This window comes from Tachysurus fulvidraco, chromosome 13 (genome assembly GCF_022655615.1).
Source record: "Tachysurus fulvidraco isolate hzauxx_2018 chromosome 13, HZAU_PFXX_2.0, whole genome shotgun sequence".
Classification (NCBI taxonomy): domain Eukaryota; kingdom Metazoa; phylum Chordata; class Actinopteri; order Siluriformes; family Bagridae; genus Tachysurus; species Tachysurus fulvidraco.
This window is the reverse complement of record NC_062530.1, coordinates 15,847,066-15,871,855: the sequence shown is the minus strand read 5'-3', so window position 1 is coordinate 15,871,855 and position 24,790 is coordinate 15,847,066. Positions and strand designations below refer to the sequence as shown.

Below are 24,790 nucleotides of genomic sequence, written 5' to 3'. Positions count from 1 at the left end.
GCCTGCACCCACACCGGCCCTTTGCGGATAAGATTGGACATCCCCATGTCCAATTTTTTATAGACCTGCAGAAACAAGAACTTCATTACCTGCTTTTTCCTTAACCTAATAATAATAATAATAATATTGGAGGGGGCATTCATTTTAATCTTGAACACAAACCATCAGAGTCGGTGAAGAGAGTTTATTTCAAGATGGCAGTAAAAAGTGTGTTTAGACCAAAAAAAAGAAAGAAAACCACCCACATGCAGCAGGATGGAAAACAATGTGTTAAATGACTACAGACGGCAGTTAAATGGAGCTGAACATTTCTCCAATCTGTATGCATTAATGACATTTTAATGCTTAGTCAACACCTATTTGTTTAAGAATTCTTACACAGTTGATTCATACACAATCATTACTGTACACTATCTCAAGATCAACTTAACTCGGTTTATAAATTATTAATTATGAGGAAAAGAATAGCTAATACATGATATATATATTTTAAAAATCATCAGCAATTTCACCATATAACCTCTATGGGCATGTAGGACAGAGTATGTGTTCATTTACTGGTAAAATCTTTCGAGTTTAATAGTAAAAGCATTCTTGTGTCCCAGTCAAACAACGAGCGCCTGCACTCATTCACAGAAATGTCTTGCAGTCAGCCTGGTATGTGGATTGAACACAAATCTGTAGTACTGGATTTAAGACAGTAGGATTTGTTGCATGTAAAGTTCCACAGGCCCTAAACACCAGAACAGATTTCGTAAGTGCAAGATACTCTTCCTTGTACAAGTCATGGGTTACAATTAATGTAGTGTGAACTGAATGCAATCTATTAACTGGTGCTGAATGAATAAATTCGTTTAAGGAGCAGCAGCTGACTTTGCCGGTATACCAGAATGGCCATGTGATTTAGTTTGGTTAAAAAGTAATTGAGTCAAATAATTGCTCGTTGCAAATGCAAACCCAGCTTACACAGAAAAAAAGTCTACAAAACGTTATTGAACAATACAGCATTCACTGATAGAATCACATTCATATTTTTCATATATTCGTGTTTATCAAATGTGCTTCAAACTTGCAATCAACACCAAGAATGAGGAATGTATTCAGCACAAATACATATATGTACATATATGTATGTATGTATGTGTATATATATATATATATATATAAACATACATATACACACACACCCCTGTCTGTGGTGTTAGCATTCGTGCCTACTGTATCTATATTATAGAAGCAGTCCAAATAAGTTACTTATCTTTTAGTGCACAGACTCCTGGTGTATAAAACTATAATGCAACATTTAAACCAAGGGCAAAAACACAACCTTCAATTCATTTAGTTGGCCAAAACCAATGCCAGACATCTCCAGATGTTGCAGGTTTTCCAGCCCTGCTCTTCAAATTACAGTGATTCAGAATCAACAGAATTTGCATTGAATCCAATGTGGTCCATGATCATAACTGAAGGATTATATCTGAAGTCTTTAATCATGAATTGACATTCCAGACCCATCATCACTCTGGAGACCAGAATTTTTAAATGATGAATTCTAAAAAGATTTAGTAGCACTCTAAATACTTCACTTCTTCCTTTGTTACTTATCCAGTCATTAGGTGTAGGCATAAAGTTTGACAAAAAAAAAAAACAACAAACAGTGGGAGACAGAGAGTCCATTGTGAGAGAATGTCCATTTTGTTTTTGGAAAATAAAATTTGAATTCAGCTGGATTCAACTTAATAAACACTGCAGGGAATGTGGTCCAATTAAATGGTTCCGGTCATGAACCTTTTATCTGCAGAAACCGTTGTATAACCATGAAGTGGCTCATTGGCTTTCAGTCACCCTCCTTCACCAGCAAGAAAACCATCTGGACAGAAGGTTGAATGTGTTTCCATTTCTTTACTTTAAGTCTGTGGGGCTCAGATGAAGCACACTGAAGACCCAAACAGGGCCATTACATCAGGTCTCAAAAACAGCACTGGCTAGAAGAAAAGAGTCACAATTGAGGTCCACAAATCAAGCAGTAACAAATAGGCACAGAGATCAGTTTTTTTTTCATTTTTCAGGACATTAGAGTAGGTGCAGTTAGGGAAGAAACCCACAGGTAGCTGTCAAGATACTGAGAAAACACACAAACACACAGACATACATAAGCAGAAAGACGTCAGGGGCGTGAAGGCAGCAGTGTATCAGAGCCTGAAGAGGCTGTATCATTTTGCTCCAGCGGTGAGGCCAGGGGTCAGTACTGGCTCCTGAGACACCCAGGCCAAGAAAAAGAGAAAGACAAAGAGGAAAGGAGGGAGTCAGGCAGTGTGTTCCAGCCAAGCAAGGCTTACGGATCCAGAGAGAGCATTAGTGATAAGTGAGACATAGATGAAGAAAGTGAGAGAGAAATCTCTCTGGCCTTACGGGCAGCATGGATTGTCGATAACCAGCATGACATCAATGCCATAGACCTCCAGCAGATCCACAAGGAAGCCACGGTCCGCCTGTGGATCCAAGCCCATAGCACGCACATGCTCAGGAGTCAGGGTGGGATCTGAACTCCCTGCAACCTCTAGCAGAGTTTGAAAGATACGGTTGTTCTGCTCCATAAAGAACCTAGCATGGGGGAACAAGCAAAATAGTTATATACTGTCTACTTAAACACTTGCAGTCAGTTAGCATGATGGAAAAATAAAATCATGCTAATTGGCATCCAATAGCTTTCCTTTTCTGTGAGCCATATTATTATACTTGGGTAAAGTATTCCTTAATGGGCCTTCACTGGTCCATTCACATCATGTTAGTCAACTAATCAGCCCAGTTTGAATTCTTGTGAGGTCCCTACAGCCTACATCACAATACATACAATACATTTTAATATGACTGTATCTTCAGCCTTAAAAATCTTTAATAGATAAAACAAGATCAAATATCTGTTCAAATGAGGAACAATTAATTAAAAGAATCAAAACAACAACAATAATCCCGTAATAGTTTTAAGGGCCTCGACACTAAAACATAAATAAGATAAATAAGTTAATGCCCAGTCACACTGATGCCATTAGGGAACAGCTAGAACAGATGATTTGGGGAAAACATACTTCATATTTCCATTTAATGCAGAATAAAAGCTGTACCTGTTTAGACCTGACCAACTGAAAAGCATGTCTAACTGTAAATCTGGGCAGATCAACATTTAATGCATCCCAGATAATATACGTGTGCACTATTCCATGTGATTTAGTAGCATAAGTAGTGTGAGTAGTGTGTTCACACTGGAAATCCCAACAAGAAGAAGTGCATTTAAAGAACAGTATTCAACTAGAGAATATTGGACACTCCATGCACTCGGTGCTCGCAGCTTTGCTTACATAGAGAAAGAGGGGCAGGGCTACCAGGTGCTGTACAAGTGTTTGAAGATGGAAAAGACACCTTACAAATTTATTTGTAACTAGCCCATGTTGTTTGATTTCTTTTTTCAACATTTTAAATATTTATTACATTCTGCTAAAGCTAGCAGTGTCGAATTATGTGCGTTTCTACGGGTAAATGGGTTATGCTTCCAAATTTCTATAGCTATATGTAACTTGTATACAAACAGTTGTAACGTTTTCAAAATGTAACCTGAGGAGAGACATGTGGCTTTGACCGTTCCTATGAATATACTGACAATACAAATACTTGAACATTACGCTGTACAAACTACTTATTCCGAGAGGTCTGTTTTCGAACCATAAAAGAGTGAATAGTAATAAGAGGATTTGTCCATAATTTCATATTTGATATGGTTGTATGTAAGCTAGCCTGGGGACAAAGCAAGACAATAAACCTGTATAAGAAACCTAATCTTTTATAAGTTCTCCGTAATAAATAAGAGGAATGAGATTTTCCTCGTTTCAGTGAATTTCATCTTTACACTGCAAAACATCATCTTTCTGATGGGAAACCTCCTGAATACACTCTGATCTATACTAGTATTTTCTATTATAAGATTATTTCTATACATTACATTATAATATGCTCATTCAAACTTGATCTGATTTTTTTGGTGAAATGATCCCTTTTTTTTTTCAGAACAAAACATTTATACTATTAAGTACAGAAATAGGTTTAAGAGTTTTGGATTTGGAACACAGCAATCTTATAATAGGAAATAAACATAATAGACTTTTAAGCATTGGAGCACAGCCAAAAATAATACTTCTCTGCCCATTCCTCATGAACCCCAGGTCAGATTTTTGCTCTGAATCGGCACATAACACACATGTAGTAGGTATTCAGTACTCCTGATTGTTGGAACAAAAACCTGGACTATCTGGTGCTTAGTTGGAAACATGAGCTTATATGATAGCAAACAAAACAAATCTACTACTCACAGAATGAAGAGGTCTTCCTCACTAGAGGTGCAGTCACCGTCAACCTCCTGGGAATACAGCAACAACTGCCTGCGGAGACGTTTTCATGACGTCAACACAATCACAACAATCTGACGTGTTACCTCAATTAAATGACTAAGCACGTCATTACACATAAGGAGGAAACTGTGTAATGTATATACACTGCAGAAGTACATCTTCCTTAAGCAGAAATATTAAGATACTTATTTCCTCTGAAAAAAACTGGATATGTAAATAAATATGGATTCTTTTTAATATGTCTAGAGTAACAGCAGTCTTCTCAGTACCTCTGTTCACTGAGTTTGCGATACTTCTCCCTGTCAGCATTGTTAATTCGCAGCAGAGGCTGCAGGCTCTCTCTGTGTGTCTTCACATTCTGGTTGTCAATGTAGACATCATAAAGCTCCTTCTTTTCTTCAAAAATCTTCTCTGTAGTGCCTACACACAGACAGAGACACACAGACAGAGACACACACACGCAAACAGAGAGAGACACACACACGCAGAGAGAGACACACACACGCAGGCGCACACACGCAGGCGCACACACAGACACAGAGACACGCAGACACACATTTGTCAACCAATACAACTTTAGTACTAATGTGAAATAATGAATAATGTGCCTTTCAATCAATTTTTAAACAGCTTATAAAACTAATTGTTCCAATACCAGGAAATAGACTCATAAAGGAAAGCTTGTTCATGATTGAGTCATGCAGCGGTTGTGTAACCACTCACAATTTCATCATGTTTATTTTAAAAGGAAACCCTGGCAGCAGTTTATAAAAAAGGTACTCACAAGCCACGTAGGACAATTCCTTCTCCAGAGCTGTGATGTCAGCAACATTGATATAGAAGAAGGGGCGGAACTCTGGTACGGAGCCACCAATCCCAGGTATGGACACATTAGCAAGGGAGCAACAGCAGTACACTGAAAACCGTCAGGAGAGAAGGAAAAGGAAGAACGCAAATCACAAAGCATTGTAAAGAAACTGGCAGGATCAAAATTGACCCAGCTATTATAAATGTTATAAAAGCTGGTATAAATTAATAAGAAGAATAAGGCCGTTTTTATTTTTTAATGTCAAACATTAGCATACGTGGATCATAAACACACATTCAAACATATAAATGTATGATACTGCGTCTTAAGCCTCTGAATGAGTCTCACCTCGGTAACAGACCACGCCAACAGGTGGAGGAGAAAAGATAAGAATACGCTTTCTTAACAAGGCAAACTTCCACAACACCATGATCTGCTCTCCAAAGAAACGGATGAACTGAGACATGCATCCAGCAGGATGTGTGATCTAACGGGAAATAAACAACAATCATGATTCATCTGCTACTCAATGCTATTCAAAATTACTGAAAAGACAATGGATAGCGTGGACATTGACACTGAGTTGGACTTAAGGACAATATGATCATAGACATGGACAAAGCATCCACATGAAACCGCAGACATGGTGTCCTATTCTATTAATACATGTCTCTGTTTAGCAGAGCAAAAACAGATAAAGAGCAGATAAAATAAAATAAAAACAAACAAGAGACAAATTTAATATTTTAGTAGTACATGGTTCTACTTGCTCTCACCTTCATCTCTGGATGCATGCAGCGGTTTACCATGGTACTGGTCGGGCAGACCGTGACCAGACCGTTACCTCCAGACGGAAGCACAGCTTTCTTATCCTCGTAAAATGCCTCCAGTGGTGAATACTGGCCCGGACACTGCAGCTGGTGCCTATAGTCGAACAGTTGCATTGACATTCACAGAGTCTCCTCAAGCTGAAACAAGTATGACATGAACTAAATACAATCAGAGAGCCCTTTATTAGGAACATCTGAACATTTACTGCTGAAGCTGCAGTGGACACAGGCTCACCAAAACTGGTCACTTGACTGGACAAATGTAGCCTGGTCTGATAAATCTCAGTTTCTGCAGGGACAGATGATAGAGGCAGAATTTTGCAACAGTCCTGCCTTGTGTCTACAGTCCTAGCTGGTGGAGGTGTTATAATGGTGTGGGGAATTTTTTTCTTGGCACACTTATACCGATCAATCGTCACTCGAATGCCTATTTATGTGTTGTTGCTGATGATGTGCATCTGTCGCCTCAATCTGGTTTCATGAACATCACAGGTTCCATGTTCAAAGGTCTGAATTCTGTAGAACAGGAGACTCACAGCATGATATTGCATCTGAAATATCTGCATATATTGCATGATGCAATCATATGAACATTGACCAGAATCTAACCTTGACCCAGAATCCATGCCATAACAATGTTTTGAATTTTATTATAGTGTTCCCAATAAAGAGGTCCATGAGTGTATGTAGGATTTAACGGTCAGTAAAGAGTAAAGTGCCCTAAAGAACACATTTACAGAAAGAGTAATAGCATGGCTCGATGTAGCTCCAGCACACACAGCCTGAAGGATAGATTAGATTAAATCAAGAAGAAATGGTGCAAATTACATATAAGGCTGAATTCAAATTACATACATATTATATATATATATATATATATATATACACACACATACACACAGGAATCTGGTCTTTTTAAGTCTTTTATGTTTAATGCACCTTCACCTGTTGTCTTAGACTAGATACTTATCCAATACATGCCATGTCCATGTAATTATAACTGTATGATCAAAGTATTTTCTCAACCAACAGTTAGCTCTACCATATCATATAACAGTTCCCAGGGAGGCTGAAGGCTATCATGTAGGCAGAGTATGAGATCCCTTATCCCAGAGATCTCAGCAAATTCCTGCTATGGATGGCTGTCATCATCAAAATTCTAACTACTGATCTCTAGACTTTAGAGCAAAAGCTCAAATGATAAGCCACCCAATAACCAAATAAACCAGCCAAATATAAAGGGAATTAATAAAAATGGAATAAAGCTTAAAATATGAAAAAAAATCTTGACCACCAGTGTTAAAGATATAGAAAAAGAAGGAGGAAGAAAAAAAGGACGTAAAAGTGTCAGTGTGAAGAGAAGATTAGTCAGATAACATGCAGAGCACTGACTAAATGTAAATATCAGAAAGATAACCAACCAAACTTGGTATACATTGATATACATTGATGTCTGAAAACAGCCCCAAGTCATAGCTTCTTTTATATTCCCTTTATAGGGCGATATACAATATGGGGATCAAAATCACTTACTTGACCTGGTTCTCTAAAAAGTGCATGTAGCGGTAGAGCAGCGTGTATGATGGTGACAGGATGCCGACAGATTTCATTCGAGCCCCCCTCTCCAGCTTACTCTCCACAGGCATATTGGCGAAGCATGCCAGCCCAAAGAAAGAGCCTTTTCGAAAATATCTAGAAACGGTCAAAACAAGCATTCTACTGTAAATGTAGAGTAAGGCACATCATGCCAAATCGAACTCCAATGTAAACTATTATACCACTTCATTTAATATCTAAAAATAAATTCTTACATGAAATCATTTGCAATTCGATGAGATCCGCTGGCCATCGACTTGAATTCCACACCATCCAGGTTGACATCCTGAGGTAAGCACCACTCTACAATGTTTCCTGTCCATGACAAGTTTAAAAACCATGATTATTGAAACTCACAATTTCCTCTTTTGTTATATTCATTTCTTTTACAAATTGCTATTTGTTAAATATATAGAATTGAACTATGATTCATTATGTAGTCTTTTTCACTATCCTGACATGCTGTAGCAGTGTAGGAGCTCAGCAATAACAAGTAACTAACATTTCTGTGAATCTAGATGTCAGGAAAACAAACAAAAAAAATATGCTGAGACATTAAAGATATGGATTTACAAGCATTTCATAAGTAAGCTGCACATATATTATAAATAGGGAATAAAAAAAAAGTGAGGTCTGGTTTGAGTTCACAGGAAATTCATAATTGCCACTTTGGGATTTGTTTGTAGAGATCTGAAATTGATTGCAGTATATTCAATTTATGCTTTGATATGATTGAAAAAAGCTGGCGGAGATAACAGTCTACGTTTAGTTCGAAAATTCCACGATTCTCACAGCAGAATTCAGTGATTTGTGAATGGACTCATAACAGATTAGATTAGCAGCATAAAAGCAGCATGGTGACTCAGTGGATACTGGAGTTGCCTCATGGTTTCAGGGGCCCTGGTTCAATCCTGAGCTCGAGTTACTGTCTGTATGGAGTTCTACATGATTTCCCTAAGTCACTATGGGTTTTCATCAGCGCTCTCTGGTTTTCGCCCATTTCCCCCAAACATGCACATAATTGGTACTGCTTGCTCTGACTGCATCTAGGTGTGAATGAGTGTGTTAAACTGTCTCCGCATGGTGCCCTATGGTGGACTGGTGTTCCATCCTGAGTGTGTATCGGCTTCGCACGCAGTGTTCCCAGTTACTATAACCAGGATAAAGTGGTTACTGAAATTGAATGAATGAATAACATTAAAGCGTTAGTCATTCCCAAACAATGTGTCATGTATGCAGCCAAATTTGTATAGCAAAGAAAGCAGAAGTCCAGCAGTGTGTATTAGTCAGCAAGATGAGTTATACACTAAAGAAGCAATTTTCACTTTCTTGTGGTGTGAATTGAATAACTGTATGAATTAATGAATTAATTAATGTTTAATCAATGCTAGGTATATACATACAAGGTATATAATGTCCACACTCAAACAGATGGAATATTAGCGAATGAGCCTCTGAAGCTCTGCTGTGCTGTAAAACTATTCCTTCTCACCTGATCTCGTGTCAAAGGTCACCACAAACACTGAAACAATTTGGTCTTTCTCTTCCCAGCCCGGGACTGCACGAGTTTTGATGGAGGTTCCAGGGAAGGCACAATCTCCTTCCTCATCTGTGCCTGAAGCATAAGCATCCCCCTCCGGCCCAGGGCGCGTGCTGATTCCCCTGCCTTTAACAGCTGTTACACTACCTGCACCACCCGCGCTCGCGCTCCAGATGTTACTCGTAGCAGTTTTGCCCGGTGGTCCGCGGGCCGTTGGTTCTGTGTCGCCGCTCTGAGCAGCAGGTCCGGCGGGGGTCTGTTCGGCCCGCGCGACCTCCTCCTCCCAGTCGAGCAGCGGAGCTCGGTCTGACTGCTCCACCATCATCACACCTTCACTACTGACCGAGAGTCGAGAACTAACGTCGTGTCGACGGTGTTGACGGCCTTAATTGGTTCTCTCAAAGTAAAACACCCAATGAATTATGAAATCAAACATGTCTGCAGCTTGACACGTTTAAAATATACACGGAGTGAGACGGAGAAACCGGACACGACTGGGAGACGACACTGTTTTGATGACGTCACACACTTCCGCTCACGTGATACGTCTGCACTCGCCCTCTCTCTAATTCTCTCTCTGCTTCTCTGTCTATATATATAGGATGAAAACCAGAGGGACTATATCAACTATATTTAGTAAATTGATAGAGTTAATTATAACTGCTATTAAATCTCCCACTTATACATTTTGAATGTTAGATGAAAAAACTACAGGTGAAATTGTCCCTGTGTGTTTACCTGTAACAAATAGGATGCACAATGTTCATGAACAACAGTCTTCAATATGGTCTTCAAGAACAGTCTTTCAGGTCTTTCAGCGTTATGTAATACGCTTGAAAACATATAAATCACTATATATACAGTATATATGTGTGTAACTGTACACATTTGACTCACGATACCGGATTCATGATTCACGAATCGATTCTCAGAATATTTGGAATATCATAAGGATAGACTGATTTTATCAGGAAATTTTCATAGCTTAAGGTTTTAAAGTTGAATGATACAAGAGATTTTTGTTGTTACAGTTTAAGATAAAGCTTTTTATAGATGCATTTTTTTAACTGAAGAAATATCGACGTGACTAATTTCGACCTGTTGTGACTATTGTATTAAATGTTTGATTGACAGTTCAAAGCACCCGCCCATTAATCAGTCAAATGAGCTCGAGCGCAGATGTACAGAGCGGCCTAAAGCAGGGCAGGCTGGAGCTTCATTAGCACAAGTGTGGCTCGCGCGCAACTCGATCTCAAGCGTGGCGGCAGGCGCTGCATCTGGTAAGTCAGTAGTACAAGATTTCTGATAATAAAAATGATGCAATCTTTAACTTTTGAGCTTGAAATCTTGTCATTTAAAAAAAAACCATGCTGTTATCTAAAGTTTATTAAATTGAAGCATATATTCTTACTTAAGCTCTCTAGTGTCCACTGATGAGAATTTAAAAAGACAAAATATACGCACGTTTTAATAAACTGATGCAATATTTTATTTGGCTTTAGCACATTTAAGTCAGGTTTGTAGAGCATGATTTCCAGCAGCTGAGTTTCTGTCCTTATTAGTTACTTAATCAATACTTTTTTTTTTTTTTTTTTTTTTTTTAATGATTTAACATCTGACTGCGTTTAATTCTTTACCTCGGAAAGTTCTCATTTGTGTGAGTGAACAGGTCATTCAAGTCTCTTGCATCTCATTTGGTAACCCAGTCAATCTTCTTTTAGATCTTTCAGTGTATATGTGCCTGCATCACTATTTTGCTGAATACCCAGTGGTTAGGTATGGCAGCGGCAGCAAATGAGAAATCAGTGCAGCAGCATTTGTATTTCTTGAGCTGTGGTGAGGAGGACAGCAGTGACAGCAGTGTGGAAGATTGGGCACCCAGAAGTGTGTCGCTAAGAAGTCCATCCTCAACCTGTCGAACCCCAAGAGTGCAGCGCCACCGCACGAGGAGTAATGCAGTCTCACCTGGTGCACCCACCTCACCAATACCTTATGCTGCCTGGAGGAAGCTAAGGCTCTGTGACTCCCCCAGTACACCAAAGGTAACCCAGTCCTTTCTATGTTTCTTTTTCTATTTGGATATTAATAATAAATTTCCAGTTTCTGTCTCCCCTCTCCAACCCCCTGCACCCCATAAGAGCCTATTGTCCAAGTCAGTGCTGCCTTACTCGAGCAGCAAGGCATGTCCCTGCCAGAGAGTCCAGTGCCGGACTGCTCTGTCTGACCAAGCACCTTCAGTCAATGTTAACCCTTTCACCCCAAATACGGTGCGTCGGAACAGCGAACATTACAAAAGAAAGAACTGTAGAAGCGATGGTGATGATGATGATGGGCACAGGTATCAAGATTCACTAAAAAAGGATTCTCCGATCACGTCGTCTGGTTGCACTCAATGCTCTCCAACATGCCTATTTGCTTTTTTAGGTCAAAGGAAACTCAAACATCATCTGAAGATGAAGGCTATTTTCTTCCCTCTAAGGTACGGCAGAAGACATTACTGGAAACATGATGTACCATTTATATCTCAGCTAATCTTTAAGACTTTGTAAACATCAGCAAAGCAGAGCATGTTTGTTTCTGTACTGACCCTTTGAATGGCTGTAAGATGCATGGCAGCAAAGTTCTACTAGTTCAAGTTTATCTAATGTCGTGTTAATTTTCCTGCATAAAGCAAGTATTTGTTGAATTCTAAATGAAAATATTCTCTTGTCAGATGTGAAGACATGCATTTTATAGGCATATTCATGTGTACAGTAGTACTAGTACACACAGTGCTTGGTAAACCACTTGGTTTTACTTCGGAAGGTACAACTATATTTTCATATCGGTCATATCAAGTCTGTCTAAAACTTGCTTTCCAAAATCCAACACTTTCTTCTTAAGATCTGTGAGCCTGTCTAAATTTACAAATGATTTCCAAAGCCATGAGGATATTGCCTTAGTTGTTAAACATTTAATTGTTTAATGTTCGACAATGTGTTAGTAGCTAAATTGGTTCTGTTTTTGGGAACAGCAAAAATTTATCCAAGTTGCCTAATTTACGGTTAAGTATTAAGCAGCTAAAAATTGTTGTTTTGAGATATTTCATACAAGTCATGGCCCACTGGTGTGAAAACCTACAAAAATCCAACCATCTGTAGATAAAACTCCTCATCCGGGCTCTGTGTTCATTCTTCCATCTGTTGGCATTCAGAGACCAGCAGTGCCAGCGCTCATGCTGTCGCGTTATGAGAGCGAGTTCCTGGAACTAGGCCGGATTGGTGTGGGCGAGTTTGGTGCAGTGTATCGCTGTGTGAAGAGGCTGGATGGTTGCATGTATGCCATCAAACGTTTGAGCAGGCCACTTGCAGGCTCTGCCAATGAGTAAGTGTGCACCAGAACAGACAGGAATAACACTTTCCTCTGGCCAGACTGAATACCACTTCATACAGGTCTTCACACATTTGTTCATGTACATTACAAGGAATAAAATCTGAGAAATACAGTTTCATGGGCCTATGATGTGTGGTGTTTTTTCTGCAGGCAGCTGGCCTTAAAAGAGGTATATGCACATGCTGTGCTGGGACATCATCCACATGTTGTGCGCTACTATTCTGCTTGGGCAGAAGATGACCATATGATTATTCAGAATGAGTATTGTGATGGTACTGTGTGATGGTTGCTATAATTCACAACATTAAAACTAAGGGCATTTGCTTTTCCCTTTTTTAGCCAACTACTCTAAATCTGCGCATACGGTATATGCATGTCATCAATTACAGGTGGAAGCCTTCATGATGTCATAACAGAGAAGGAAGAACAGGGAGAATTCTTTCAGGAGCCAGAGCTAAGGGATCTTCTGCTTCAGGTCTCAATGGGACTGAAATACATTCATACGTCAGGCCTGGTGCATCTGGACATCAAACCCAGTGTGTTTGTGTTTTATTTATTTATTAATTTTTTAAAAAATTCTTCCACATTCCCAGGGTCTAAGAGTTTAGCTTAAGTAACTGACCATGCACTCTGCTGTTGAGGTAACATCTTCATTAGCCATCAGCCCAGCTCCAGTACTGGTGGAGCAGGAGACAGTGAAGAGGAAGATGATGGGCAGACTTCATCAGGGGTAGTTTATAAAATTGGTAAGCTTTTTCATTCATAACTGTTCAGTATGGCTTCTGTAGCTGTTATATGGTACAATCTACCTGGTTTCCTTATCGTTGTAGGGGATCTTGGTCATGTGACCTCCATCTCAAGTCCTCAGGTGGAGGAAGGGGACAGCCGCTTTTTAGCATATGAAGTTTTACGAGAGGTACTCTGGGGGAAATCAGAGTGAAGTGTTTTGTGGAAGTAGGGGTGTGCACACTACACATGATCTTTCACCTGGAATGATCCTAGACAAAGTGCATCTGATCCACAGAGTGCTGCATTCACTTTCATATTGTCATTAAAGCCACCCTTGCAACTTTTATAAAAATGTGCCAGTTGTGATTTTATGTCCATTGTGTTAATTTGCCCTGGCTGACTTGCAGGACTACACACTCCTACCCAAGGCAGATATCTTTGCCTTGAGCCTGACCGTGCTGTTAGCAGCTGGAGCTCAACCACTGCCTCAGAATGGAGATGAGTGGCACCACCTCAGGCAGGCTCGCTTACCCAGCCTGCCCCATGAATTAACACCAGCCTTAAGAAATCTTCTACAGGTGAAATATTTTGAAGGGAATAATGGTCTACAGAGACATTCCTAATGTTTTATTTCGATTGGTTCTTGGTTAAAGGTCTTGCCAAAATTGTCATTTGATTTTTTTAAAGGAATAATCCTTTATCTCCCATCACTAAAGGGATAGTCTCCACTACTGTGTTGGATTTCTCAAATATGGTGATAAAATGTTTCAAAAAAGTGAAAAGCCCTGCTCTATTGGCTTTAGGAACACTGAAACCTTGCCAGATATCTTTTGTGAGTGAGGTGTGTACCAAACAACAAACTAGTACCATAGTCTGAGCATTTACAGTGGTGTTTGCTTTAAGCAAATAAAATTTGTATTGATAAGTATATACTGTGCTTGACAGACAATGCTGGACCCTGATCCTGCTGTGAGGCCGTCTGCATCTGCATTGTGCAGGCACCCGGTGCTGCGTAGAGAAAGAACTGGAAAATTGGCTGCACAGTTGCGCAGAGAACTCAATGTAGAGAAATTCAGGACAGCCATGCTGGAAAGGTGAGTGGTGCAACTGTGATTAAATCTTTCTTTAAATTCTCCAATTCTGGAGGCCAAAAGGTGATTGTTGATAATGAACATAGCGTCAGAAGCAAATAAAAAGTGGGTGGGTCCTTTCCCACCCACATATAATGGTTCTGATGCCCATGGTTCAGGCTAATGCCCACCAGGGGACACTGCACAACCATGAAGTGATCATTACTTGGAATGCCCCATAGAGAGCTGTGAATTCTGACTGAATCATTTGTATAGGGAACTCCAGGAGGCTCGGTTAGCTGTCTCGCCTCAGCAACCTGCTCTCACCACAGGATGCACAAGTTCACATGCAGGCTCCCTTCCTAGACCTGGACGAAGGCTGGTGGGCCGAAACTCAACTCGCTCCATGAGCTTTGGTTTCCTGGGACACTAATTTTTTTTATTTTATTTATAATGGACATTTTTTCATAATGGACAACTGGTGTGTGGATTTTTTCATGCTAATGTGAATTTCTACAGATTGTTAATCATTTCAGTGGAAGTTCTGTTTTTGACTCAAATGGGTTTTATCCTTGTAAATAAAGATTTTAAATTCTTTTCAATGTGGTGTTTTTTTCCCTTCTTTTCCCCTGCTGCTCATACTATAGAAATATTAGCATGTCTGCTGCTTGCTTATCTTGCTCACACAGTCACACCAGGGGAACTCCAAAAGGCAGTTAGACAAGGATACATACACAACTTTTGAGTTTAGCTTCTATTTATTTGTGATGGTGGGGAACAGGGACTTTCTGTTATCTCCTAAAATGGATAACATGCTGTATAACTTATTGTTAGACACATTGGTGTAAGAACATTGTTGGACTGGACACCTTGGGTGGACATTTAAAACCCCAGTTACACTCAGATTTTAGACCTGGACTGATATTATATAGATACTGGATATCAAGGTCGGTTTTATCTCTATAGCCTCAACATATTCATGAATGTTTGGGGGAAAAACACTTATTGAAGTGTCCATAACATGAAGAGTGGCCACATTTCATACACACTATACTTTATATATATATATATTGTGTGTGTGTGTGTGTGTGTGTGTGTATGAAATGTGTAGTGTATGGCTTAATTTATTACCCCATGTTTCTCCTTAACACTAACACTAAAACCACAGCGAGACGTCAGCTTTGTTAAGGACGTAATTTACCGAAAGGTTGTCAGTGTGAAGCCCCGCCTCTTTTACAGCGCTTCCACAAAATCCGTATACTTAGGGGTGCTCGATTTTCAAATGCAAGAAAAAAACCCTTATCTATTTTTAAACAGTGACAAAACTTTATATCTCTGCTTTTCTACCACTTCCGTCGCAATTTTTACTCGATGCACCTTTATTGACACACTAAGAGCTTTTGCATTTACGCGTACACGTAGGCGCTCACCCCCGTCGTTGCGTGTGTAAACGTTGTATCGAAAATTGAAAGCGGTATAAGAGCAAGCGGCGGGATTTTGTGCTGTAAATAATGTTCATCTCGCGATCCGAGAGGCTTCAGCGAAGTATGTAAGAATGTAAGTTTACTTACTTAAACACGAGTCGTTTGACTTGCTCTTAAGTTAACTTTATTAGTGTGTTTGTGGCTGTAGACTTAGTATCTAGTCCAGTAGAAACTTGTTACACACAGAATGGATCTAAAAGTTTATTTTTAGAGTTATTTTTTTGATAAACCAAGAAAATTGACCCCTTCAGTGGTTATTCTTAGCATATAAAAATCAGTATTTTTATAATTAGGGATGTGGGTTTGTCTAGAATAAACAAATCATGTTAAATTTGGTGTTCAAAGGTAGTTATCATATAGCTGTCATGATGGAAATATCAGCTGTTTCTGTGGTATTTTTGGTATCTTGTCACCTTTAATCAAACATTGTTCACAAAGAGCTGCATGGTATCTTAATTTGTAAAATATACCATGGAACACCGTGAAAGTCCATGATCTTCAGATGGAGCTCTACGGTGACAAGAAGAACATAACATCTCTGGGAAGCTGTGAAGAAACTTACAGTCGCTTATATTTCTCACACGTCTGGGTATGATGTCTAAATGGAAGCCCTTTTTCATAAAAAAAACAAAACAAAAAACAACCCAGTTCACCGAAATCGCCCCAGTTTTATGGCAGAATATCTTATGAGACCAATGTTTGGAGCAAAATAAAAATAAAATCATACCCTTCATGCTTTAGAGCATCAGCCAGAACTGCTGCTTTAATCGAGGTGGAGGGAATCATGAATAGCTACAAACACCAGTGCAAAACTTTGAGCAGAAGATGATGAGCACAGCAGTGACCAAAGCATTTGTCCAAATCAACAAAGGAATGGCTTGACTAAAAGATGATCAGTGTTTTAGAAGGACAAAACCAGATCCCAGACCTGGAACCAGCTATAAATCTGTGCAGTGACCTGAAGGAGATGATCATACAGCTCGATGGATGTAGAATGTTTTTGCATTAAGAAAAACAAGGAAAATCACACATTTGCACACAAAATCACACATTTCCTTGTTTTTGTTTTCACTGTACTGTAAATGTTTTTCATTTTTAGTAGGTGTTAATAAGGAAGGGAAATTTTGCGGTGTTTGTAACAGGAAGAGCTTTACTGTAGGTATTGTAGTTATAATATAGTATATAGTTTAGTATATACTAAACATACATATAGCATATTGCTAATATATTTGGCATTGCTACCTGCTCACATTTGACATTGACCAGAAATATTATTTTGATTATACTGTAATTTATACTAAGTAGGTATCTGGGCTTCTGGAGAAAAAACAGGCTCATAACTTTACAGATCCTTTACCATACTTCATGTTAGAGATTAGGTTTTGTTTTGAATAATCACTTTTTTTTTTTTCCAAACCCACCTTGAATATTTGATGCCAGAATGCACTTTGTCATATTCAGCCACAGTCAAAGTTCCAGTGGAGTCAGACACACTGCAGGCCATTGTGTTTGTGGTAGGATTTTCTTCATCACCGTCCAAATAGTTTGTTGGCATGGATTTTGAATCTAATTGCTTCCATCTTTCTGCAAACCACTGACCATAACTCCACAGAGAACTTTATTCCACCTCAAAGTATCCTCATCATTGTGCCTGGGGCAATATAAAAGTTTTATTATAGCTTAGACCTTTACCTTCTTAATTATTGTCCTAGTTAATAATAGGTTACTAAATGTTCCTATGTATTCAAATAATGTTTTTTTTTTTTTTAACTTTACAGAGTACAAGAGGAAAGGGTTTGAACAGCATGACGGACATTCATTCGAGTACAAAAACTCCTCTCCTATTCCTGACATTCCTCCAGCAAAGTCCTGATCTGAGCCGTGAGCTTCAGAAGGAGCTAGAGGATCTGCAGTGTGACGTAAAACTCAGGAGGAATCCAGCTCAGAGAGGATTAAATGACCATATACTTTATTCACAGGACCATGACTTTGACTATGGCATTGAATGTGATGGTGAGCTGCAAACAGACGGACACTCGTTTCCCAGATGTCTGCTAAACGATGTTCCTCAAGATGTATTAGCAGGTATTTTCTAGTTGAGTTATGACAATTTAGGATTTTCCGTACTTTTCTTTAGTTAGGAATGCGTCCTGATATGGCTGTTGTAGTGTCAAAGTAGACAATGTTCTGGCTGGATTTGGGTGGATCATGTAATCTGTTAGATGACTTATTTTGTTACTGCTTTTGAGTAAATTGATTTGGTTTTGTTATACGTTCTATATACTATTTTAAATTAAAAAACAATACAAAATGAAAGAGAAACACAAATGAGCCAGAAATAAATGGCTTCTTCCCTAATATAAACTAGTGCATGCATTAATGGTTATACATATAATTTGCACATTTACACAGATTTCCTTTCTGATAACATGTCTGAAACATTTTGACTTGTCAGTTAGCTTTTAATTGAAGGGGTTTGATTGCTGATTCTACCTACGTGTTAGTGAAATTGGATGACCATAAGACACATGTCAAACTCAGTATTACTGTGTCCTTGATCAACCTTGATCTTATGGTCAAATAATATCGAAAAGTAATAAACTATTACTCAACATTTTACACTACATAGAATTTGCACTCGACTGTAGAGCAGTTTCTACTGTCATGACTGTACAGCATGAATGGGCTCAGTTTCACAGTGTTGACAAGGTGAAACCACTAACTGTGACCCCGTGGTGCCTGTGTATAGTGACTGATGAAGACCATGTGGTGACGGAGGTGGCTGCTGAGCTCATTAGAATGGCAGATGAGTTTAATCGGAGGATGGTTTCTGAGGCCGCTGAGCGTCTGACCGAGAAACTCAACAATTCTTCCCCAGAGGTGAGTAGAATCTATAGAGGACTTGGATTAAACTTTATAGGGTGCTACATCTACATCAACATTATACATACATGCATAAATACATCTAGGAAATGTGTAATAGAAAATCATATATGTGCAAGTTCTGTATTGAAAGCCAGCATAAGATACAGTAGTAGTGCAAATAGTGCAGCAGTTCCATTATAGTTAAGAGGAAGACAGAATGTCAGTGTATCAGGAAACATGGAGTCTTATAGCTCCAGGGTCCCTCAATCCTGAACTCAGGTTACTGTGTGGCATTTCCTTTTGATTGACATATCCAAAGTAGTTTTTTTCCCCCTACATCCAAAACAAATGCCAGTAGTTTGAACAGCTGTGCTAAATAGCTGCCAGGTGTGAAAGTGTGTGAATGCAAATGTGCAAGGTGCCCTGAGATCGAGGAGTTGTGGCTCCTGCTTGACTGGTATACAAACCCGCACCAACACCAGGCCTTTACAGACAAGATTGGACACTCTTGTGTTAGTCAGTCTGGGGCTGCATGAGTAAATGATTATGTAGCAGCTACCAGATGTTAGGAAGGTGAATGATCTATAACTAACAAAATTGAGTAGGTCCATGCAGATATAGTATTTGTCTCTGTGCTGTGAGTCAACTTATTCTATAAGCATGTTCGTTCTGACTCATAACCAGAAATCAGCCCAGCCACTGTTCTATGATCTACAAACTCATTTGTGGCATGTGCAGATAAATTGATGACGAGGGAGTAAAGTTGTAGGTTCAGTTGAACAATACGTCAGGAATCCAGCTACAGACTGTTTTCTCGATGCCCCCCCACCCCAGTTTCCACCTTGTGTTTCTTTTTTTAGGAATTAATGCTTGATTAAAAAAAATGAATATTTAAGCCCCTTTCTTACCTCACACAAACCTTGTTACCACCTGATTGTTGAGCTCATTTGTAAGTGTGGCATCTCTGCCAGGGAGTCAGGATAATAGTAGCGTTCTGGAAACTTGCCACATGTGTCTTTGTGTCTGTGTTCTCGAGTGGTCCTCCATCTGCTTGTCACATATTCTGAGGTGCTTTACAGTTGTCCTCTGTCTACCTGCCATTGCAACGAGTAAAATAATGTTGCCCTGCTTCTTCTAAAATCCACACATGACATCCATTCACCAGCCACTTTAATAGGAACACTTCAGTCATGGTGTTGCAGCTCAGTGTATAAATACATGCAGATACAGGTCACAAGCTTCAGCTAATGTTATACATTCAGTAAGTGTGCTTTTTGGTGTGTTACTTACAGTTGTATGCAAAAGTTTAGGAACCCATGACAATTTCCATGATTTTCATTTATAAATATTTGGGTGTTTGGATCAGCAATTTCATTTTGATCTGTCATATAACTGAAGGACACAGTAATATTTCAGTAGTGAAATGAGCAATATGTGCAATATGCATCAAAATGAAATTAGACAGGTGCATAAATTTGGGCCCCGTGCCATTTTGTTGATTTGAATACCTGTAACTACTTAGCACTGATTAATTAGAACACACACTTGGTTTGGTGAGCTCGTTAAGCTTTGAACTTCATAGACAGGTGCATCCAATCATGAGAAAAGTATTTAAGGTATTTAAGGCCAATTGAATGTTGTTGTTCTCTTTGACTCTCCTCTGAAGAGTGGCAACATGGAGGCCTCAAAACAACTCTCTAATGACCTGAAAACAAAGATTGTTCAAAATTATGGTTTAGGGGAAGGCTACAAAAAGTTATTGCAGAGATATAAGCTGTCAGTGTCCACTGTGAGGAACATACAGTAGTGAGGAAATGCAAAACCACAGGCACAGTTCTTGTTAAGGCCAGAAGTGGCAGACCACATAAAATATTAGAGAGGCGAAGGATGGTCAAAAACAGCCCACAGACCACCTCCAAAGACCTACAACATCAACTTGCTGCACATGGTGTCACTGTGCATCGTTCAACAATTCAGTGCACTTTGCACAAGCTTAAGCTGTATGGGAGAGTGATGCGAAAGAAGCCTTTTCTGCTCACACACCACAAACGCACATTTGGACAAGCCAGCTTCATTTTGGAATAAGGTGCTGTGGAGTGATGAAACAAAGTTTGAGTTATTTGGTCATAACAAGGGGCGTTGTTCATGGCGGAAAAAGAACACAGCATTCCAAGAAAAACACTTGCTACCCACAGTAAAATTTGGTGGAGGTTCCATCATGCTGTGGGGCTGTGTGGCCAGTGTCGTTACTGGGAATCTAGTTAAAGTTGAGGGTCGCATGGATTTCACTCAATATCAGTAGATTCTTGAGAATAATGTTGAGGAATCAGTCACAAAGTTGAAGTTACGCCGGGGCTGGATATTTCAACAAGACAATGACCTAAAACACTGCTCAAAATCTACTCGGGCATTTATGCAGAGTAACAAGCACAATGTTCTGGAATGGCCATCCCAGTCCCCAGACCTGAATATCATTAAACATCTGTGGGGTGATTTGAAGTAGGCTGTCCATGCTCGGCAACCATCAAACATAACTGAACTGGAGATGTTTTGTAAGGAGGAATTGTCCAAAATTCAGACACTCATTACAGGCTATAGAGGCTGTTATTTCTGCTAAAGGAGGCTCTACAAAATATTGATGTGATTTATCTGTTGGGGTGCCCAAATTTATGCACCTGTCTAATTTTGTTTTGATGCATATTGCACATTTTCTGTTAATCCAACAAACCTCATTTCACTACTGAAATATTACTGTAACCTTCAGTTATTTGATTGATCAAAATTAAATTGCTGACTCAAACAGCCAAATATTTAAAAATGAAAATCATGGAAATTGTCAGGGGATCCTGAACTTTTGCATACGACTGTATATAGCAGAAAAGTCTTTAGTCTATCACGGAGATATTGCTGAGTTCAAATCCCAATGATGGTTGTGACAGATGGCTAAATAAAATAGGATTCCAGTTTTTAAAAATGCAAAATAAAATAACTTGTGATTTCTACCACTGGGATTCATTGGATTAAGTGATTTATAAATGTGAAGAATTTTCTTTGTTTTTATTATTTTTTCCCCCAAAAAATTTGTGTGCTGTGAGTCAACTTATTCTATAAGCATGTTCTTTCTGACTCATAACCAGAAATCAGCCCAGCCACTGTTCTATGATCTACAAACTCATTTGTGGCTTGTGCAGATAAATTGATGACGAGGGAGTAAAGTTGTAGGTTCAGTTGAACAATACGTCAGGAATCCAGCTACAGATGGATGAGTAAAAGCCTTGATATGCAAGCTGGTGTTGATCCAGAGAGACTGGAATAATAGCTTTAGTGTGAATTGACCAATGTGTCATAATAATGGGAGTGAGAGCTTTTTGTGAAAAAGTCATCAGTTGCTTTGACACATGCTGTGGTTTGCACAGATGAGACTACAGCAGTCTCTATTTTCTTTTTCTTTTTTTTTGTGTAAATGCAACATGCTAAACTGAGCCTTGAGGTACAAACTGTTAATAATGACTGCTGAAATATAGCCTGTAATAATATTGCTGAAATATAGCCTGTTCTTGATATATTAATATAAAGAAAAAGATTTAAAAAACAAAACCCTGGCAACAATACAAAAGCTGTTTTATACAGTTAGGTAATTACTTTGTTTTTTTTTAATACTTTTGTTTTCTCCATGCTTTTCATTTATTTAGTGCAGACTGTTTTCTCCATGCTTTTCCCGCTGCTTCTTCTAAAATCCACACCCGACATCCACTCATCAGCCACTTTAATAGGAACACTTATACACCTGCTTATTGATGCAGTTATTCAAACAATCAGTCGTGGGGCTGCAGCTCAGTGTATAAAATAATGCAGATACAGGTCACAAGCTTCAGTTAATGTTTTCATCAACCATCAGATTCGGGTGGCAGGGGCATCTGATGTTAGACATGTCTGGTGGCTGGTTTCAGTGTTTTAGAAACTGCTGACCTGCTCCTGAGATTTTTATGCACGTACAATGTCTAGATTTGACACAGCATGGTGTGAAAAACAAAAAACACCCTGTGACTCAAATAACCACAGCTTTCAAGTGCAGGCAGCACAACAGCAGAATGCATGACAAGCCTGAGGCAGATGGCCTGCAACAGAAGAAGAAAAATAAAACGCCAGGTTCCACTTCTGTCAGCCAAACACAGGGATCTGTTACTGTAAACATGAACTAAAGCTCGTGACTGTTGTGCTACTGCAACATGAATGGCTGAATGAAGAACTGCATGAATGACCAGGGCCACAGATGTTCTTATAAAAGTGGCCATCATTCATCAGGCATTTTATGTCATCTCTTGCAACTGTTTATCTTTTTGTTTACTTGAATTTGGCTAGTAAAAAAAAATCACAAGATTTATTCATCTACATGTAAATATTAGTACAGATGAGACATTCTTTATAGGGCCACTGAGTCACATTGCTGTTACGTTACGTGAAATTAGCTCACCACGTTAGTCTCACCACCTTTAACAACCAAGAATTGTTAGACAGTTTTAGCACAAGAGACATGATTTATTCCACTATTGTGTCATGGTTGTATATTGTGACTGTTATGAGGTGAAGCACTTGTTTTTCTGCATGTGGTTGGTTGTTGCTTTTGTTTCAGTGAGTGCTGTGCAGCAATGAATCTGTTTTTAATTGTAAGTCTTCACAACAGAAGATGATTTTTTTGTGGATGTTTGGTTTATTATGTGTTGTATGTTGTGGTTTTCAGGACTGGTGGAGCTTCTTGAATCAGGGGGTTGATGGCTTACTCGGGCAAGTGCCCGGCTCGCACACTGAGCGAGTAGTGATGGCGCTCACCTTCTCCTTGGTGAAGGCAGCGTGTGAACACACTCCGAGTATGCTGCGTGACCTTTATAACACCATCACGCAATACAATTTCAGGACTAGTCACCAGTGAAATGCTTTGTTTACACCCAAATGCAACCTACATTCTCAGGTTACTGTTTTGTTTTGTTATATTAGTAAATTTTTTGTTTTGTTATTAGTTCTATAATAGTCAATGTTTAATTGTTAGTATAACAATACACGTGATCAGTTAGTTTGTCAGTATGATAATCCTTGAGTGTTTGTATTCATTTGTTGTCTAATAAACAAAAACAAATGAATTGTGAGTTTATTGCCTTTTTTTTCTAAGATTTAACATCTCCCACTTAAGGTATTGTAAATTAAATTGTACTACCCCTAAGTGTGCTTTTTGGTGTGTTTTGCTAACTATATAGCAGAAAGGTCTTTAGTCTATCACAGAGATATTGCGGAGTTCAAATCCCAACGATGGTTGTGACAGATGGCTAAATAAAATTGAATTCCAGTTTTTGGAGTTTTAGTAAATATAAATCTGATGAATTTTTTGTTTTTATTAATTACCCCCCCCCCCCCCCCCATTTTTAATATAATTATTGTTCTAACTATAATTATAGAATTATTTGTAATGCTTATTATATTACTGGAGTGTACATGCTATTTGTCACTAGTTTGACACACTGGACTAGCACAGGAATTCATCCAAAGATATGGATACACTTCCCTTTACAGCTACTTAAACCTGACTGACAGGGAAATTTTGGCTCTGATGTGCCATCTTTTAAACGTGACATTTAATCTTCCAGAAGTGCGCAAGATACGAGGACAAGAATGTGAGCAATTCTACTGACCATGTTACTGCTTCTGCGTGTAAAGTCAGGTAGAGTATCAAATACAAAACAGCCCGACAACAAAAATGCTTTATACCAGGTTGTATCACAACCCCAGTATGGATTACTTTAACATGCATAACTTTTACTTTATGCTGTTGAAATATGCCTTCTCCCTATGCCGTATTATTAGTATATAAGTTTTTAAACTCCTGTTGTAGATTTCTGTTACATTACACATCTATTTACACATAACTTGCTCATAAATTAACAAAAAAAATGTATTCTATTTGTAAAAAAAAAAGAAAAAGTGAAACCGGTGAGTCTATGACTCTACTTGTGGGTTTGCTAGAGTAATGCTTAAAAATGCTCTCACTTTCCACCAGATGTGAAACCAAATATTGTATAAGATCAGCACAAGACTAACAGG

General features: G+C 38.9%; 3 protein-coding genes across 12 annotated transcripts; 2 read left to right on the top strand and 1 right to left on the bottom strand.

The window, feature by feature from the left end:
* Positions 1 to 169: 169 nt before the first annotated feature.
* On the bottom strand, positions 170 to 9,747 carry dennd11 (DENN domain containing 11). 5 transcript variants are annotated; one of them, XR_007144637.1, is made up of 11 exons: positions 9,130 to 9,747; positions 7,853 to 7,952; positions 7,575 to 7,733; positions 5,988 to 6,135; positions 5,560 to 5,698; positions 5,188 to 5,319; positions 4,673 to 4,823; positions 4,365 to 4,433; positions 2,413 to 2,604; positions 2,153 to 2,255; positions 170 to 1,981 (listed from the first exon to the last, which is right to left on the bottom strand). XR_007144637.1 is itself a non-coding variant. In XM_027161340.2 (10 exons), exons 1-10 carry the CDS (start codon positions 9,500 to 9,502, stop codon positions 2,243 to 2,245), a joined length of 1,476 nt encoding a protein of 491 aa, XP_027017141.2. In that variant the 5' UTR covers positions 9,503 to 9,747; the 3' UTR covers positions 170 to 2,242. The 5 variants fall into 5 exon arrangements, 4 of the variants coding, with proteins under 4 accessions (XP_027017141.2, XP_027017140.2, XP_027017139.2 ...); XM_027161340.2 differs by having other exon boundaries at positions 170 to 2,255; XM_027161339.2 differs by lacking the exon at positions 2,153 to 2,255 and having other exon boundaries at positions 170 to 1,985.
* A 554-nt stretch (positions 9,748 to 10,301) lies between these two features.
* On the top strand, positions 10,302 to 14,950 carry wee2 (WEE2 oocyte meiosis inhibiting kinase). Of its 4 annotated transcripts, none has more exons than XR_003442871.2 (12): positions 10,302 to 10,457; positions 10,947 to 11,219; positions 11,316 to 11,515; positions 11,602 to 11,656; positions 12,371 to 12,540; positions 12,700 to 12,821; positions 12,939 to 13,085; positions 13,191 to 13,295; positions 13,380 to 13,465; positions 13,686 to 13,856; positions 13,995 to 14,119; positions 14,224 to 14,364. XR_003442871.2 is itself a non-coding variant. In XM_027161336.2 (12 exons), exons 2-12 carry the CDS (start codon positions 10,956 to 10,958, stop codon positions 14,779 to 14,781), a joined length of 1,626 nt encoding a protein of 541 aa, XP_027017137.1. In that variant the 5' UTR covers positions 10,302 to 10,457; positions 10,947 to 10,955; the 3' UTR covers positions 14,782 to 14,950. The 4 variants fall into 4 exon arrangements, 2 of the variants coding, with proteins under 2 accessions (XP_027017137.1, XP_047678023.1); XR_007144636.1 differs by having other exon boundaries at positions 13,966 to 14,119; XM_027161336.2 differs by lacking the exon at positions 13,995 to 14,119 and adding an exon at positions 14,625 to 14,950 and having other exon boundaries at positions 14,224 to 14,372.
* Positions 14,951 to 15,621: 671 nt separating this feature from the next.
* Positions 15,622 to 23,835, top strand: bida (BH3 interacting domain death agonist). 3 transcript variants are annotated; one of them, XM_047822824.1, is made up of 4 exons: positions 15,622 to 15,893; positions 17,611 to 17,917; positions 18,582 to 18,712; positions 23,439 to 23,835. In XM_047822824.1, exons 2-4 carry the CDS (start codon positions 17,638 to 17,640, stop codon positions 23,625 to 23,627), a joined length of 600 nt encoding a protein of 199 aa, XP_047678780.1. In that variant the 5' UTR covers positions 15,622 to 15,893; positions 17,611 to 17,637; the 3' UTR covers positions 23,628 to 23,835. The 3 variants fall into 3 exon arrangements, with proteins under 3 accessions (XP_047678780.1, XP_027017065.1, XP_047678779.1); XM_027161264.2 differs by having other exon boundaries at positions 15,622 to 15,897; XM_047822823.1 differs by having other exon boundaries at positions 15,626 to 15,905.
* Positions 23,836 to 24,790: the final 955 nt, after the last annotated feature.

What these genes read in the sequence shown, in the direction of transcription:
- dennd11 (XM_027161338.2), bottom strand. Translation starts at nt 9,502, where the DNA reads ATGATGGTGGAGCAGTCAGACCGAGCTCCGCTGCTCGACTGGGAGGAG. An exon ending in GGAATTGTCCTACGTGGCTT is followed by an intron (nt 4,824 to 5,187) that starts GTGAGTACCTTT and finishes GTCTGTGTGTAG; the next exon opens with GCACTACAGAGAAGATTTTT. An exon ending in CGCAAACTCAGTGAACAGAG is followed by an intron (nt 4,434 to 4,672) that starts GTACTGAGAAGA and finishes ACGTCTCCGCAG; the next exon opens with GCAGTTGTTGCTGTATTCCC.
- wee2 (XM_027161336.2), top strand. Translation starts at nt 10,956, where the DNA reads ATGGCAGCGGCAGCAAATGAGAAATCAGTGCAGCAGCATTTGTATTTC. An exon ending in GATGATGATGATGGGCACAG is followed by an intron (nt 11,516 to 11,601) that starts GTATCAAGATTC and finishes TTGCTTTTTTAG; the next exon opens with GTCAAAGGAAACTCAAACAT. An exon ending in AGGGGTAGTTTATAAAATTG is followed by an intron (nt 13,296 to 13,379) that starts GTAAGCTTTTTC and finishes TTATCGTTGTAG; the next exon opens with GGGATCTTGGTCATGTGACC.
- bida (XM_047822824.1), top strand. Translation starts at nt 17,638, where the DNA reads ATGACGGACATTCATTCGAGTACAAAAACTCCTCTCCTATTCCTGACA. An exon ending in TCCTCAAGATGTATTAGCAG is followed by an intron (nt 17,918 to 18,581) that starts GTATTTTCTAGT and finishes GCCTGTGTATAG; the next exon opens with TGACTGATGAAGACCATGTG. An exon ending in TCAACAATTCTTCCCCAGAG is followed by an intron (nt 18,713 to 23,438) that starts GTGAGTAGAATC and finishes TGTGGTTTTCAG; the next exon opens with GACTGGTGGAGCTTCTTGAA.